Here is an 18,305-nt window from a genome sequence, read left to right as displayed (position 1 = left end):
TTGCCTCCGTTCCTCATGGGGGAGGAAATCATGGGAGGAGAGAGGAAACGAGGAAATGTGTTTTAGAGCAGGGGTTCTCAATAGGTGAGGCGCGCCTCCCCTGGGTGGCGCCAAAGAGCCACAGGGGAGGCGCGACACGTGAAGAAAAAATAACTATGCAGCTCTATTGGTATCTGTAATTGTGCGTGCGTGTATTAGCTTTAAAGTGCATCGTTTCCTTGTCCCAAGTCAACAGAAGTCAGCATTAAGGGAGGAGACAGGACCCAGCAAAAAAATATGAGGAAAGGAAATATGATCCTGAGTTAAAGTTAGGTTTCACCTGGTCGGGGTCCGAGGCTGCACCTCTGCTGCAGTGTGACAGAGAACGGGAGAAATGCCGATCACGCGTTATGGTTGTCTGTGGAGAACGAGTTCCCCCAGATCTCCACTAAGGCTATGAAAGTCCTAATCCCCTTCACCTCCACCTACTTGTGTGAGTGCGGGTTTGGCTGCAGGTGGAGGTCGACTTGCGTTTATTTCTCTCTGCAGTGCAGCCCCGCATCCAACACCTCTGCGCATCAAAAGCGTGGCCTCATTGTTTCCACTGACAGACGCGGCATCAGCTGATTTTGCCGGGGCTTCAGCCCCGAATGTATTTTGAAAAGTTGACTGACAAATATGAAATCGCTTAGTGTCCACTCTCGCTGTAAAAAGCTGTGCAGGTTCAGGTTTATGGATGCGCTCTGCTGTCGACATGCTGCGGTAGATGTGTCCCGTTTGTGCTCCGTGTATTTCTGCCGTAGTTTTGGTTTTCCACCTCCGATGTAGAGTAACGTACAGCCACTTCCCTAAACTTTGTCTCATTCAGAGACCAGAGACCCAAACGGGGCTCTGAGTCTGTCAGGAGGTCTGAGATCTACCGTATCAGCAGAGCAATCACGTAATGCACAGCAGGCTATGGTGCAGGTAGATTATTTTCTGAAATATAGTGACTTTATTCTTGTAATAGCCTATTATCACTTTATTTTTCTCAAAATATCACGACTCCTCCAAATCTCAGAGAACACAGATGGGATGAGATATATTTGAATGTGAATGTGCACAAAGTTTTGGACATGAGCAGAAATCTTGCTCAAACACCTGAAATATTACAGTCCAGGAGTTTATTAATAAATTAAAATGAATAATGTATCATTGAGGTGAATAATTGTCATATGCACATTTAAGGAGGTTACTTCCCCAACAAAAGAAGCAAAAGAGGAGGGAGGAGTAAATGATGCCTCTAGGCTACATGTGTGCTGACTCAGATATAATTAGAAAAGTTGATCTACAGGAGAATAAATAGATGAAAGCAATACAGAATGCCTGAGAGCCTTACTGCTAAATATTCCATTATGTTTTTAGATTTGGATTTTAATCTGTTTCCCTTTACATAAAGATATTTCCAGCATATTGATTCAGAAAAAGGTAGAAATAGGTGCATACAAATTCACCAGAATGCAGGAAATGAAGTATTTAATGCTCAAAATGTTCAGGGGGTTGACACCCCCCCCCCCATCATAACACATGTTAACCCACTGATGTTCAGTGATTTTAAAAGTAGCCTCAATTAGGCCTGCATGAAGTTAGAAATGATTTGCTGTTGCAAAGAATCGTTTATGAATGCACTTTTTAAAAAGTTGTGGAAATAAAATGTCTTCAAATACAATATTAAAAAATATTTACATTTTATCAGTTGTTATTGAAACTTATCATTGTCTGGGACACACAAAAGATGGCATGTACTGCAGAGGCGTGTGTGGGTTAGGGCAGGCGGACGGGATTTTGGGGAAGGGGGGGCTCGGCTGTCCTTAACTACTCTAAGGGGAGGCTCACATTCACCCAATTTGAAAACCCCTGTTTTAGAGGGATGAGACGTTTCTCAAATGGGGGTACACGTTCCCCTGGGGGTACTTTGGAGTACTGCAGGGGGAACGTGATCTTTTAGCAAAATGCTCATTTAAAAATATGTCATGCATAATTCCTAAAATAATTATACTATAATAATGAATGAATTAAGTGATGGATTCTGAGCATTTGAAATGTAGCATTTAAAGGTTTTTTCAGTTACAGTTACAAGGTTGTTGATTAGTAAATCTTTCACTGCCGACACTGTATTGTTCCTCTTTATATAGATGTAAAAATGTTTTGCGCTGGTCAGTGGTTACTTGGCTTAAAAACACAACTGAAAGGGAGTTTGAGAAACCCCTGCCGTAGAGTATAAAACAAAAACAACATCAAATAAATTAGAGGTCTAGTCGGCAATCAAAAGTTGCAAGTTTTCATGAACAGTCAAGGCTTGCTTGGATTTTAAATTTAAAAAAAAAAAATCTTTTAATTCAACAGTTCATTTTTGAATCTACGTCTGTGGATAAATATATTTGGGCTATTACGATTAGACAATTATACATCCTTTTTTTTTTTGGTCCTTCATTATAGTACCAAATTTAATATCATGATATATTAGCAGTTAAAGTTATATTTGTGCACATTGCAAAATAAGCTGAGTGCAGTCATTGAAGAAGTGGTTCAAGGAAATGTCACTGACGCATAGAAGGTTAAGCTGTTAACTATAGTTTAAGCCTTTTAAAGCATAAGAATGCATTATGTACCAGACAGATAAGGAAGGACAGTTAAAGTTGCGAGAACAGATGAGGAAGTTGCACCACAAGGTCCCGACCTTGTGTGTTTTTGAAGATAACAGTTTCTGTCTAGAAACTAGGAGACACCCGCCTGTGAGTAGAAAATAAAAACACAGGGAACTCTCAGATCAGAGTTCATTTTCAGACGAGATCTTGATGGACCTGAGGCCTGTACTACGAAGCAAGATTTGGCGTTAACGAGGTAACTTCAGGTTCAACCCAGGGTTTTCTGTATCACGATGGTGGATTACTTGTTACCGGGTTAAATCACCATGGTAACTTATGCTGAACACCTAACCTGGTCGGGAGCAGGTTATGTTGGAGATCAGAGATCAACTGGTGTAAAAGTACCGCCTACTGACCAATCAATACTCAATTGATAACGGCGTCACCGCTCTTAGAAGATCAGGTGGAGCTCGGTGTGCGGAGAGAGAGAGAGAGAGAGAGAGAGAGAGAGAGAGAGAGAGAGGTGCGCTCAGAAAAGTTAAAACATTTAGAGACTGACAACCCCGTTAACATTCCCTGATGGGTATTTTTATGAAAGATATAGATTTTCAGCTGAGGGAATTACGTATAGGCTATTCATTGGCTTGTTGAGCCGTGTGTTGCCAATGCGCACATCGGTTTGAATTATATTTTTATATTTTTAATTTGCTCTCACGATCGCTTACCACTGCCAGGGTTGCAACTGAAATAATAGGCTAAAGCAACGACAGTTTATGGAAAGGACAAGTGTAATTATGGTCAGATCTTGTGCCTGAGTGATGACATATTGATAAGCGTTGTGATTTATGCATCTACAGTGTCGGCTATTTTTTTGCCGGCTTTCCTCCTGTTTTAGGAAGCAGCGTGTTGCGGTTATGGACATTTCCCTTTCAAATGGTGCCCCATTTGTAGGGAACATGCATTTGTGGGATGAGCAGCAGCGCTGAGTATGTGGGTTGCGCCCATGAAAAATTTGCCAAATCTTCTCTGCCAGTGCCAAACAGCTTATTCTGCCATTGACTCATTTGGTGTTTGGTGGATTGGATGATTCTGCCTATGGCAGTTGGATCGTAGGGTCAAAGTGTAGCTATGCTGATTGCTGCACCGACAGAGTAACACCTTTTGGTGGAGGCAGTGTGATGGTGTGGGGTGGCATCTCCCTCACTGGAAAAACAAGGCTTGTAATCATGGGAGGCAATCTCAATGTAGAGAGATATAGAGATGAGATTCTGCAACCAGTGGCAATCCCATATCTCCACAGTCTGGGACCGAACTCTATCCTCCAAGATGACAACGCTCGCCCCCACATGGCGGGGTTTATCAGAGACTACCTCCAGAATGTGGGAGTGGAGAGGATGGAATGGCCTGCCAGCAGTCCTGACCTCAACCCCATTGAACACTTGTGGGATAAGCTTGGGCGTGCTGTTCGTGCCAGAGTGACCAACACAACCACGTTGGCTGACTTGCGACAAATGCTGGTTGAAGAATGGGATGCCATCCCACAGCAGTGTGTGACCAGGCTGGTGACCAGCATGAGGAAGAGGTGCCAGGCTGTTGTGGCTGTGTATGGTTCTTCCACACGCTACTGAGGCTCCTGCTTGTGAAATAAATAAACTGTTAAATTGCCAATATGTCTTGTTTCTTCAAACTTCAATTATCCAATCCACCAAACACCAAACGAGTCAATGGCAGAATAAGTTGTTTGGCATTGACAGAGAAGATCTGGCAAATTTTTCATGAGGGCAACCGTCATACTCAGCGCTGCTGCTCATCCCACAAATGCATGTTCCTTACAAATGGGGCACCATTTGAAAGGGAACTAAACAGGCTTTCCAACGGTATAAGATTTATTGCCAAAAAGCATTGTTACTACAGAGAAATAATCTACCAAACACAAATTTCCTTACTTTTTGTGCTAAGTTTAGTTGTTAACCACCATTGTGACGCAGCTTATGCGGGACCGCGGTTGTTAGGTTTGGTGAAGCCGGGTAACTGAAATAAATCCAGGGCATGTTGATCTTGATTCGTAGTACAGAGCCTCAGCTCTGACTTAAGGTGTGTGTTGCCAGGGAAACCTAGATACTGTTCGTGCTGGACTCAGTAAACTTTGCTTAAACTGAACTCTTCGTCTCAGATCGATCCTTGTGTTTTGGTAAACTTAAGTCCGATGTAAGAAGGCGTGGAAATTAATAAATTGGAGTCAGATTTGACAGGCCTTAGGGCTTTATTTTAGACATCACAAGATCCAATTTTGAAAGAGTTCCCAAAAAGTTTTAGAATAAATACACACGAAAAATAAATGCTTCAACTTTTCAATGTCTGACTCATAAAACACATAATTATTTTTTATCAATATCAAATCTTTTTAGACAACAGACAAAGGAAGCACAGAGACTAAATACACAAGGTAACAAGGGTAGTAACGAGGGACAGGTGACATGAGGGCTGATGAACAGGTGGGACACATCAGGGCGGGGCAGACAATCACAAAGGCGGGAAAATATACAAGGCAGGAAGCAAAACAAGACATCACACATGAGAAACAGAAGCTGTGTTCGAAACCTTTCCCTTTCACGGAAATAGTGCACTATATAGTGTGTTCGCCATTTTGTAGTGGTGTTCAAATTCTCCGTGGTTAATTTCATTCACTATGTATTATAGGATCAGAGACGGTTTAGAACCGAGAACCGAGACGCCCCAACTCAGAGTAGTTTCCTGTATCTGTGTCATGTGGGCTCCGCCACGGCCACGCCTCTTTAGGAGACTAGCAGCACAGCAGGTCCTGAGTGTAATCTATCTAATAAAGCGAGACGTACCTAACCCTAACTTTTAAACCTAGCACTTATTACTAATTTGTAATGGTATGTGTACTTTTTAACCTCAAGGGCAAGTAATTCAGATAGTATTTTAGACTTTTTAAATGTTTGTAATCCTTTTTTATGTGGAGATAGATTGGGATAGAATTATTTTTGTATTGCGACACCAGGGCATTTATTTTCATAACTCTCTCTCTCTCTCTCTCTCTATATATATATAGATATATATCTATATATATCTATATATATAGATATATATCTATATCTATATATATATCTTTATTTATTTCGTAATGTCTCCAGAAGAGAGGACAGGGCAGGTGTGGAGGTGACCTTTTATTTAAAGTTTTATTCTCCCGCTGTCTGTCCTGTCCAGTGGTTCTTTTAACCTGCTTTTAATATCTGGCTTTCTTTTAAACAGCTTTTATATAACCAAACTTGTTTTAAGGAGGTTTTTAAGTGTTTTATTCACACCAGTGGTCCCCTGTGCCCCTTGCAGCGCCCATACTGGGCGTTGCGTTTTAACCCAAATCTAACCCTAACCCACAATCTTCTGAACATAGCTATGCTGAGAAATCCAGAGAGAGTTGTGTGGAGCTGATAGTCTTATGGCGTTTTTCCATTACATGGTACCTGCTCGACTCGCCTCGACTCTACTCGCCTCGACTCAACTCGGCACACTGTGCGTCCGTTTTTCATTGCATATTTTAGTACCGCCTCAGCGTGGCTGGTCGTCTTGCCGGCTCGACGCACACACCAGCGCACAAGTATAACATCAGGCCACTTGAGCTTGTTTTACAGTTCTGTGGAGGCTCCACGCAGAGCTTTCACCGTAGCCTATGTAATATGTGGCCTGATGTATACATTTGTCAGCTGGTGTGTGCGTCGAGCCAGCGTGTGTGTGTACGTAGGATACGGCGAAAGCTCTGCCTGGAGCCTCCGCAGAACTGTAAACAAGCGGCGCCGCAGTAAACTGCCGTGACCTAACACGACACACACACAGAACGTGGAAGGTGTGTTGTTGTTGCCAGAAGACACATTTAGTTTCTAAAGAAGCTGGAGGCAGCAAAAAAAAAACAGCTGGCTAAACTGTTTAAAAATAGCGGGTTTGTTCAGGACACCCCCGTCTGTCGCTTTCACGTCACCTTTTCGGCTCGCCTCAGCTCGCTTGGAACCTCGACTGAGGAGGTACTAAAAAAAGTACCTGTTAGCAGGTACCAGGTACTTTTTTTCGTAATGGAAAACCAAAAAAGGCGAGTAGAGTCAAGGCGAGTCGAGCAGGTACCATGTAATGGAAAAGCACCATTAATTACCTTTTTAGCAACTCATTTGGCAATGGCTTGAATGTAGGACGGTCATTAATATAAAAATAGGTTACGCACTAAAGCTTTAACTTTGCCACCATCATTAGGCTAATATTTCCATGAGAAATAGCTAAATGTGATGACCAGCTTGCAATGCAGATTCATGTCCCCCAGAGGATGAACCATTTTGATTACAATAACCTTGGGAGATTTCCTTGTGTGCCACATTCTGGATTTTTTGCCACAGAAAAATCCTAATCCTTATCCTAGTCTCATTGAACACTTGTAATAAAACCCTGCAGACTCTAGAGGCTGCTAGTGGGGCTTTCGATGATCACTTTTGAGGAATGTCACAACATGTTACCCACATTGCACAGGCAGTGAAAGACTAACATCTAGAACCAGAAACATAAACCACAGAGATAGTCACAGACAAACATACACAGGAACTAATCATAAGCCAAAGTGGTTGCATTTGACTAACTATATTGTTCCAGTAAACAACACCATGTATATAGAAGCACCCTCACCACATCTTTATCTTATTCTGTGTACAGACCTGAAACAGTACAGTGGCCAGTGGGGGCAAAGACTGTAGCTAAGTATAAAGTATAAAGTTTATTTTGTATGGCACTGGGAGCCAATGAAGGGATTTAAGTTGTGGAGTAATGTGTTTGGCTTTGCATGTACACGTGAGGGCTGCTTGATTTTTTTAAGGAGCTGGAGCCTGCCTTTTGTTTGTCTACATAATCAAGCAAAGACCATTATAGTAGTCTGTAACTTGTCTGAGATAAAAGTAGTCCCACTTACTCAGAATCAGCTTGAGATATAATTTAATATCTGATATTTTTGTCAAGCAATAAACGTCGCCCTATGTTACCGACATGACATTCAGGTTCCTGTCTTGCTGTATTCCAACCACAGTGACTTAGTGTGAATACAGACTTCCTGTTTCTGTTTAAGGACCTGCCATAAGTATTTAGAGCCATAGGGTCGAGTTGTGCTCGATTAGAAATTTGTAGGACATGCTGTTTGACCACGTCGGAAAATCTAAAGTGTTTATATCTGTTCGGAGCTGGCACACTTGAAGGCATAGTTTTTTGTAAGCCATTTGAGATAATAGAATGCCTAAACATCTGTACATCATTTAGGAAAAACATGATAGTTGCCAAGGAAACAAAACCTGTAGAGCTGACATCCTATTATATATCTAATTGTTCTCCAACTATCTGCTTCATTCTGAAACCAAATACAACAAATGTTTAGGATGACTTATTTTAATTCCTGCCACTTAAAAAGAGGCAAATATTGTCTGATGTTTCTATTTTTAAGTCAGGCTACATAACAGAGGTAAGGTAGGAATTTGGCGTAAACAGCACTAATGATCCTAAAACCAATTTTTGTTACAGTATGCTGGGGTAGAGTTCACAGAATGAATGGAGATATTTCCCCCGTAATAGAACTTTTGCTCCATTGATTTGCCGGTCCAGTCAGAGATACTGAGGATGGAAATGACACGAAGTGGAAGTTATTTCAAAACCCTAAAAGATTTGCGGCTTTTGAGAAAAAAATTCGGGGCTGGAGCCCTAGAAGCTAATATCTTTTATCTACAAAATATCATGGCAATCCATCCAGTAGGTGTTGAGATATTTCAGTCTGGACCAAAGTAGTTTCTAATACTGACTACTGTAATACAAGCTGTGAAGCAGGATTAAAAGAAAGATGATTTGGCTGTAAGGCCAAAAACAAAACAGAAATATGAAGTAAAAGACCCAGTGTTATTGACAGAAGGACATTGAATATGATCTTTATCTCAGCATCTCTCAGATGGACCAATCAAAGAACAGATTTTAGGCTTCTAGCACGGATTATGTTTGTGGTTTCTACTTGTCTCAAAGACTCACGCACAACGATTTCAAAGAAGCAGAAACTTTGAAAAACAGGATGTGGACTAAGTGCTGACTAGTTAAGCGAAATCAGATCAAAGGATTCATTTTCTTTCAAAGAAACATGCTGATAAAGATGGACAGATGCAAGATAGCAATGACTGGTAAGGAGCAAATTAGATTAAGAGTTATTTTCTAAAATCTTATTGAAATTCAGCTTCTTCAAAGGAAATCTTAAGTGCAGACAACAACGAATACAAAACACATATTTTCTTTCCTATCCCACTTGTTAATAATAATCCTCACTGAGGTCTGTAGGTACGTCTACTTATATTTTTGTATTGAGTTTCTAGTCCTTTACTTGAGTATTTCCATTTTATGCTGTAATTACATACTTGCACTCCACAATTCAGAGGCAAGTATTGTACTTTTTACTCCTTTTTGGGGTCTACTAGAATAAGTTAACATGCTTTGATGTTCAAAAAACACATTATGTTTATGACACTGCCCACTGCTGCAGTGCCTCTGTCTGAAACAGTAGGCTCGTTTCGAGATGAGCCAGGTCTGCGCAGAATCGATCACTGGTGATCGCCGCCCAATGCATGCCGGTTAGATTTGTGTCCGACTTGATCCCGACTTGCTCTGACCTCATGCACACGTGGACAACGATAACCTCACGAGATTAAGGCGGCCGCAGTTCTGTGTCGCAGGCAGCGCAGTTGCTTTTCACCGACTGCAAGACCCAGGCGGACCCAGGGCATGCTGGGAAACGCCTGGCTCTCAGCTGATCTAACAGCTGATTGGGTCATAATCAACTCAACATGATGACGTTTTATATAAACTTTTTATGGTTTTTGAATTGAAGGGATTTTAACTGCTATTTGTCTGATTTAAAGGCTTATTCTGTACAAACCACATGTCATGTGGCTGATAGTTACGTTTAGAAGTCAGAGAGACTAAATCTGCTCAGTTTACGGATCATCTACAGTGTGTTGTTTATTAAAATTGGCAACAGATCGCATGTAGAGCATGCTGGAAACGGCTGGAAACTGTCCGACTTGACCGCAGACTTTTGTCACCGCCCCTGGCTGCTGCCGTCTGCTCTCGTCCACTTTACAAGCGAGGCGCAGTTGTCTGCCTAGTAGCCTAGTCTGTCTGAGCTCTTGGCCTGCCCTCATGAAAAGCCCAGTCTGCTCTGATTGGTCAGCTGGCCCACTCTGTTGTGATTGGTCAACCAAATGTGTAAAACTGGGCTGGCTTTGTCAATCAGTGACTTCACTAATTGAGGAATTTCATACAGGAATGTGTGCGAGACGTTTTTCGGCAGTTGAGAAAAAAGTGCTGTTTGTGGGAGAGAAAGCTCCATTTGGAGTGAAATGTGTTTAAAACAGCAAATTCCTAAATTTTAGACCCTGGACACATCCAATGTATCTCATTTTTGTAAAAAAAAAAAGAACTTCTTGAGGAATTGATAGTTGCCAATTCATTTCCTGTTGATTGACTTATCAATTAATTAACTAATCGTTACAGTTCTAGACTTGACAATGTCTGGCTAGTCCACACAGCATCCCAGGATGGGAGAAAAAACGTGCTCTGGTTTATTGGCATTTCTTTAAACCAATCACAGTCGTGTTGGGCGGTGCTAAGCGGCGGACGGAGCAACGGTGCCTCTGCAAAATAGCCTCAGGAAGGAACTTGTTTTGGTGGAACGTGTACGTTCAAAAGTTGGTTTAGTCGTGCAACAGAAACTCAGATTGGACAGATAGTCTAGCTTGTCTGGATTTACCCTGCAGAGATCTGAGGAGCAGTTAACCATAGTCCTACATAAATTAATGAATTGATAAGTCAATCAACATGGAAATTAATTGGCAACTATCAATTCCTGATGTAGATCTTTTTTTAGCAAAGACCACATTAGGAGGTGGTCTGGGCCACATGTGGCCACATATAACCACATTCTTATAGCTTAATCTTTATTTCGACTGGTTTAATAACAACATAACACACACTAGACCTGTTCAAAAAGGGATAGGAAGAAGCCTAGGCTTGTCAAGTTCAAAAAGGCAGACATACAACTGGTAGTATAGTATAGTACTGTTTGTACTCTGGTTTAAACAGTCAAACACCACAGTTGTGCCCCTAACTTGTAAATTTAAAAAATGTTCTACTGAATCGAACAAATATATTTACCTGTTGTACATGAAGTGGTGTCATTCACACTTGTTGTTGTTCTGTGAAAAAAAAAATTAGCTGTGTGTTAGCTACAGGAAAGAGTGCTGCCCACAGAAACTACACAAACATCAACTGTTTCAATGACAGTTGATAACTGTTGAGTGTGGCGTCATCACATAGACACCATAGAAAAACAGAATCTGGTTAGCTCAGCATCAAGTCCAACCTCAAAATTTCCTTTTTCCTGTTTAATAAAGAGACCAGTGTCAGAATCAGAATTTACCGTGATATGTTTTCAAGTTTTCACCACAGAACGAAAAGGAGCAGACACGCTAAGATGACAGCTTGCAGCTTCAACATCTTCATCAAATTCACAATTTATCTGGGCTTCATCTTACAATCGAGCCATGGTAGGACTCACCATTTCACCATTGAGTGTCTATAGGAACTAACATAGTTGTTGTTCTTTATTTCAAACTTTAAATTCTTATATTTGTTATATTATGATAATAACAATACAACTCACAATAATAATAATTTACCTAAAGTTCCAATGAAATGCTTTACAAAGCTTTTTTTTTTGTCATACAGGCTGAGATGTTTCTACATTTGTGGTTGTTAAATAATTTGTAGTCATTTGTATTTCTGACACACAGCAGCCACGGTCACTGTTTTAACACACTGATAAAGAATACATCTGGACACTGTTCGTCAGTCTATTAAAATAAAAAGAAGTGCTGACTGAAAACATTTATTTTTAAATGAAATTCAAATGAAAGTGAAAATTAACCATGAAAAGAAAAGCTTCCTAAAGCATAAGGGATAAGCTTGATGTGTTTTCACTGATCAGGCTTTAAGGTGATTCAGCCACAGAACCGGACCGTAAACCCCGATGGGTCAGCCTCTGTCACCTGTGAACATACCGCAGATGTCAAGACTGTCGAAGATGTTGGACTCAGAGCCATATCACTGTATGTATCCTGCTGGTGTCCTTTCATTAGTTACATTTCATGTCCTAATCTTTAACTGGGTAAACATATTACAAACATAGTATTAATGTCCTCAGTTGCAGCATGAAATGTTTAAAAGAGGCCAAGCAGACAGATGTTTATGTCTGTATTTGTGGTGGTTTGACCAACTGGCAATTCAATTTTATGCCAAAACAAATAACCAAAATGTCACAGCATCACCTTATCTGCATAAACACGCTCGCTGCAAGTTTGAAGCCACTAAATTACCAAACAGGTGCAAGAACAAAAAACACTCTGTGACTGTGTTAGTGTTGAACGAGATCGCAATGTTAGCAGCCACTAAATGATATAATAATAGTTCAACATTTTGGGAAATGCTGAGAGTTTATCTAGAGAGAGAGAGAATTGATACCACTTTCATGGAGTGACTGGAAACAGCTGGCCTGGCTCTGTCCAGAGGTAGCAAAATCAGCACATGTAAATAACTATACATCTAGTTTGTTTAATTTGTACAAAAAAAAGCAAAGTTTAAAAACGTCAGTTTGCTGTTTCATGAGCTGTAAAAATAAATCTAATTTATATAGCACTTTTCTAGGTAGAGCAGAATAAAATAACACAAAAAATAAAAAAGAATGAGTAGCTAGTTAGGAGCCTGGGCTAGCTGGCTAGGTTTCAGGGTCTTTTTAAAGATGGGCAGGGTGTTCTCTCCTCCTCTCGGATATGTGGTTAGGGAGGGCGTTCCACAGGGAGAGGGCAGCAGCTGCATAGGCCCCAGGTTCGGCACTTGGTACGGATGGTTGGCAGCAGGTTGGTGTCTGCAGACCTGAGGTGTCGGGTGGGGGTGTAGAGGTTGGAGAGGTGGGGGATCTGGTGTTTAACGGAAGGACAGGGGGGATGTGGTCTCTGCAAAGTTGATTGAGGATCTTGTATGGTAAACCATAGAGCAGTGTTCTTCATTATTATTTTTTTTATGAGAGCCACGCTGATTGTCAATAGTCAAAGTCAAAAGTCAATAGGAGATCCACTTTTACCACAAAGTATCAAAAGTTACATCCAGTCATAAATAGTATGTCTGCTTATCAATCTGTCATCCCTGAATATACAATATGCAATTTGTTCTACATTAGCCCATCGTATATCTAATCATCCAAGAGCACATTTGGCGTTAAGAGCTGGAAAGACAAACTGGCAACTCTGCAGTGAGTCAGTGTTATTGACGGAAGGGCAGCGCAAGTTTAAATATCTTTTCTAGTCTATATTTCCATCTTGTAATGCCACTGTTTTAGGTATTTTATAAAAATAAATTATTTGTAATAGAGACTTAGGGTTATGTTATAGCCCTCCTTGTTTTTAATGTTTTTATGAAATATCTGTATTGACTGCAGGATTATCACTGTATTATTTACTAACACGCGAGCCATAAATTAACGCTTGGCGGGCCGCAGGAGGCTTGCAAGCCGTGCAATGAGTAACACTGCCATAAAGGATGCTATGGCAGTGTTCAAGTCTGGAGGTTATGAGGGCATGGATAGGTATTCCGGCAGCAGCAGAGGGCAGGAACGTCCAAAGCCGGGCAATGTTCTTGAGGTGGAAGAAGACAGATTTTTGTAACCTGGGTAATGTGGGGTAGGAAAGAGAGGTTGGGGTTGAGAGTTGTCTATATATCCTCGACGTTTCCACTTCCAAGATTGCTCCGGTGCTGCCGGAAATTCCGCCGGATGGCTTTTTGTCCGATGTCCGTTTCCTTCCGCTTTCTTTGTGTTGGAATTTTATACTCCTGTGGAGTATAAAATTCTCCACATTCCTGTTGAATCTTAGTTTTCTGTTGCACGACTAAACAACTTGTGAACGTACACGTTCCACCAAAACAAGTTCCTTCCCGAGGCTAATTTGCATTGGCACCGTGGCACCGTGTGAAGCTTCGTGCCGCCCATAACGATTGTGGTTGTGATTGGTTGTGATTGGTTTAAAGAAATGCCAATAAACCAGAGCACGTTTTTTCTCCCATTACCGAATGCTGTGTGGACTAGCCAGACCGTCCTCCGCAGCACTGTGGAGGAGGGGCTGGCAAAGCGAGACTAGGTTGAGAGTGATTTTGAGGTGTATGACGATGGAGCTGTCGATGTTGAGTGAGAAGGTGAGGATGGAACGTGAGGGAGTTTGGGCTAATAAAAGAATTTCACATTTATTGCAGTTGAGTTTTAGGATGGTGTGGTGGACTTTTTCTTGACCTGGTGTGCCTGGTCTTCTCATCTAACTCTTAGCAAAAAAGTGAATAAGTGTATCTCCCAAAATGCTGAATTAGTCCTTTGATTTGTCAAGTAATTTGATTAAAGACTAAAGACTTGGTCTATGTGGTAGACATAATGTGTGCATATCTTTATCTACTCTATAAATAAAGTTTACTTACTTACTCTCAGAACAGACAGCTTAGACAAACACCTGCTCTGCCGGAAGGGGAAGAAAGACTGTAAGAACATTACCATGCTTGAAGAGAATCCCAACAAGTGGCTTTTCGTCATACTCAACATTGGGCCACAGGCAATGAACATGAAGTACGAGTGTGAGTTCACAGTGCAAATAAATGATCTAGATTTCACCGAGAAAGGAACACCAACCATACTGCTGCCAGGTATGTTCAAAACGTTTGGCTAACACAAGCTACTGAAGAAATCAAGTCAAATACAACACACATGGTTATATGCATCTCTTTCATATTGTATATACTCTTTATTGAATGAAAAACATAGTAAAAAGACCAGTATTTTTGTTGGTACTGAATTAAACATTTTTGTGACTCAAAAATACTCAAAATTTAAAAAGCAAGTTTTAAGGGGCTTCAATATTTACCCACTTTCAGAATACGTTTCTGTGTCAATCAACACTTCATTTTCCAAGTAAAGTACAGTAAATTGCCTTACTATGCTTTTATTAGGTCAAGAGGAAGCACCCTGCGTACCTCATCCTACACTTCCTCCTGCGTCTCATCAGCTCAGGTGGATTCTGATTGGTCTGCTGGCTCTGTTCTTTCTGTACTGCTGTGTCATCACCTCCTTCTACATCAGTCTGAGGGTGACTATCTGTCTGTCACTTGTCATATGTCTTCTGTTTGTCTGGCTGTCTCACTTGTCCCGCCCCTGAAGAGTTTTCCATGAAACTCTTAAAGTGCTCATATTATGCTCATTTTCAGTTTCATAATTGTTTTTAGAGGTTGTACCAGAATAGGTTTATGTGGTTTAATAAAAAAACTTGAGCTCTCTGTTTTAGCTACAGAGTGAGGCATCTCACTTCTGATCCATCTTTGTTGGGAGTCGCACATGCACAGTAGCTAGGTCAGCACAGCTAGCTAGTCAGTTGCAGAGTATGAAGGAGTGTCATGCTAGCGCTAGGCGAGCATTATAACGTGTGTTACAAAGTGACCACGTTTGTCTCTGAAGTAAAGGCTGGACTACAATAGAGCTGTTTGGAGCAGTTTGTGAACAGTGTTTTCTCTGGAAGATGGTAAGTCCCTTTGAGGTGGACTTTGGGCTTTTTCACTTTGTAAACCTATAACGTGCACAAAAAAGATATATAACACAATCAAGGAAAGGGAAAAAGCCAAAAAGCAGAATATGAGCACTTTAATGGAAAGCCCCCGATAAATTCATGACCACACGTCAGGAAATGTCATGGTCTTGCAGCACAAAACATGAAATAGCTGACTCTGGTTAATGCCTCAAAGCAAATACTACTCATAGGTGACACCATCACCTCTAGTCTGGAGACCACTAGGGTCACTTTATGGTCTTTTTAAACTGAATCCCTAAAGCAAAATGGACTGACCCTCTCCCTCCCCAGCCAGTTCACTGTTGCTTGTCACACACACTGATTTTTGTTTGTTTGTGGACTGTTTAATGGTTAATCTGTTCAGATTATTTTGCTTTCCGAGTTGAACATGGACACTAGCAAATACAATTTTTATTATTATTTTTATTTTATTTTATTGCTTACAATTGTGTTTGAATTGGTTTTTTTTTGACGTGTTCAATTAATTGACCAAAAACACACAATTGGCCCAAACAACACTTACACTTGTTTACAATGGCGATTGTGACAGAACTAAGGTGAGACCAGTCCATTAAATAACACAGAGGATATCCCAATTTAATCAGAGACACATGGAAGGAACACAAAAGTCCAATGTGGCTTTGTTGTGTTTTTCTTCTCTGTTACAGTTACTGCAACATTGGGTATATTACATGTTCTAAGTCTTAGTTTACCATTTTACGTTGGCTTGGTGCAATTTAGTGAACAAGCCTTCATCTGTGCCTAATCTCAGGACAATAACTTTACTATTAATACTATGGCCTCAGTTTACCACATTTTTGGCATACATATACTCCAATTTTTTGGTCAATAATGTTAGAGCCAAAATGAAATTATCTCTTTACTCTCCCACTAAACCTACTCTAGTTTGTTACCCTCACAAAGGAGGTTATTTTTTGGTTCAGTTTGTTCCATTTATTTTTCTGTCTGTCAGCAGGATTACGGAAATACTATTGGCCCGATATTCAAGAAACTTGGTGGAAGGGTGTAGCAGGGGCCAAGGAAGAAACCTTTACATTTTGAAGCACATCTGAATTATTTTTCGTTTTTGTCAACATTGCGAGATAGGGCGTTTGTGTTGCATTAATGTGGTGTAGGACATTGGAAAAATGTGTTCCTGGCTGGGAAACTTCACACTGCATCAACAATGTAAGACAGGGCATGCTTTGGTGGAGGTCTGCGCTCTCCCAGTGCCCTTCTAGTCTTGAACTAAATTAAGCTACAACTATTTTTTATTTCAAAATCTCCCATGGCTCATGTCTGCAGAGGAACAGCATATGGTTGTCTGTATCATTGCCAATTGAGAATAATACTTCTGTCTCCAGCACTGTTAATGAATGAAGGCTTTTTTATCGAACATGTAAAAATAATACAATAAAAGCTAAAAGAACAAAAAAAACAATATTTACATAACACGTCCGAAAATGAACAGGAGTTATAAGCTTATTTAACAATGTTGGATGTACTCGTTGAGCTACATGTGATTGAGAAAAGAAAACCCTAACAAATGTGTGACTTTTCTCTTTCTGTGTTTTAGTGCTGCAACCGAGAGCCCGATAACTGCACCTATGTAGAAATGAGGAAAGCTCCTCACCCAAGGAATCCACCTATGGACATTTATTGTGGGTAGCTGGCTCGTCTTTCTTCACCTCTGGTCTCATGCTGAGTGTAAAGAGAGGGAACACATGCAGCTGGTATCATAGTCTCAATCTTTTTTTATATATGTGTTTTTTTCTAACTTAGTTGAAAACTGTACTACTGAAGATAAACAGCAGGGTGAGACAAAGACTGTCTAGAGCGACCATGCCGTCTGCTACTGTACATTATGTGCACTCTGATATTAGCCATTATATTCGATATAGGTGGATATGTAAGAATTGTTATTAAATTAACCCTTTTCAATCAGTGCTTTCAACATCCAAGTTAGTGGAAGCTATGTAATGCTTACACTGAGTGATTTCATGTATATGATCCCCACAAATGAATTTGTGTGCCTGTTTTATGTATGGCGAACTGTGACAATTTTACATTATCAATAACTTTCTATTGAACTAAATGGTGTATGATGGTGAACAAAAGTGCCAGGGCAAAGTAAACAGAACAGTAGAGAGAAAATAAAGACAAGTTCCTGGAGATATTGTGGCCCTCATCAAGCTTCTACCCGCCACCTATTTTGTGTGGATGAGCAAACGTCACTTTGTGGCGTGACCGCTGCAGAAGCAAATACATTTGATCTTGCAAAATTGAGGAAAACACAAACGATAACTAAAAGGTTAACACCAGGGAAAGAGAGACCAGGAGGTAGGGAAGAAGGCAGACAATGAAGTGAATGAAAAACTGCTCTTTTATTAAAACCCCATCCTGCCACACCCCAAACCTCCACAAATGGATTTGTTTTTCCCCTGATGATGCATGAAGTCCACATCCCTTACATTTACATTATAAATGATAATGTTACTAAATTGTGTTCATTTCCATTGTGTATTGAATGCACTTTATTTTGAACTATGTAATTTGCGTAGCTTTTTTGGTCATTATGATCACGCACTTGCACAACAAAGTTCATACTATTGTTAATATTTTTCTTTGATATGATACATTTTTAATGCCTGCTGCTTGTCCCAGGGGAAGGTTTGGTGGGCCTCTGTCCAGTCTCTTGCAGCACTTTAGGGCTTTACTGGTATGAAGGCAGACTTTCTTTTAAAACGTTTCTTAAACACAAGTTCATGAATCCCATTTAGATCCGCAGTTAAAGTATCTCACAAAAGTGAGTGCACTCCTCACATTTTAGTAAATATTTGTGTGGTGTTATATCTTTTAATGGGACAACACTGAAGAAATTACACTTTGCTACAATGTAAAGTATTAAGTGTACAGCTTGTATAACAGTATAAATGTGCTGTCCCCTCAAAATAACTCAACACAG

At 40.5% G+C, this 18,305-nt stretch overlaps 1 protein-coding gene across 2 annotated transcripts; it reads left to right on the top strand.

Annotated features, from left to right (window-relative positions):
* The first annotated feature begins 11,001 nt into the window (after positions 1-11,001).
* Positions 11,002-17,954, top strand: LOC116054291. 2 transcript variants are annotated; one of them, XM_031305884.2, is made up of 5 exons: positions 11,002-11,233; positions 11,674-11,794; positions 14,215-14,426; positions 14,730-14,790; positions 16,917-17,954. In XM_031305884.2, exons 1-5 carry the CDS (start codon positions 11,113-11,115, stop codon positions 16,951-16,953), a joined length of 552 nt encoding a protein of 183 aa, XP_031161744.1. In that variant the 5' UTR covers positions 11,002-11,112; the 3' UTR covers positions 16,954-17,954. The 2 variants fall into 2 exon arrangements, with proteins under 2 accessions (XP_031161744.1, XP_031161663.1); XM_031305803.2 differs by having other exon boundaries at positions 11,007-11,233; positions 14,730-14,866.
* The last annotated feature ends 351 nt before the right edge of the window (positions 17,955-18,305 follow it).

The sequence above is a fragment of the Sander lucioperca genome, chromosome 8, assembly GCF_008315115.2.
Source record: "Sander lucioperca isolate FBNREF2018 chromosome 8, SLUC_FBN_1.2, whole genome shotgun sequence".
In the NCBI taxonomy this organism is placed as follows: domain Eukaryota; kingdom Metazoa; phylum Chordata; class Actinopteri; order Perciformes; family Percidae; genus Sander; species Sander lucioperca.
Note: the sequence above shows the minus strand (reverse complement) of the source record. Positions and strands in the feature narration are given on the sequence as shown.

Excerpts from the sequence above, each read along its gene's own strand:
- LOC116054291 (XM_031305803.2), top strand. The coding sequence starts at position 11,113 with ATGTTTTCAAGTTTTCACCACAGAACGAAAAGGAGCAGACACGCTAAG. Across the intron at positions 11,795-14,214 it reads GGACTCAGAGCCATATCACT|AACAGACAGCTTAGACAAAC; the intron begins GTATGTATCCTG and ends ACTTACTCTCAG. Across the intron at positions 14,427-14,729 it reads ACCAACCATACTGCTGCCAG|GTCAAGAGGAAGCACCCTGC; the intron begins GTATGTTCAAAA and ends TGCTTTTATTAG.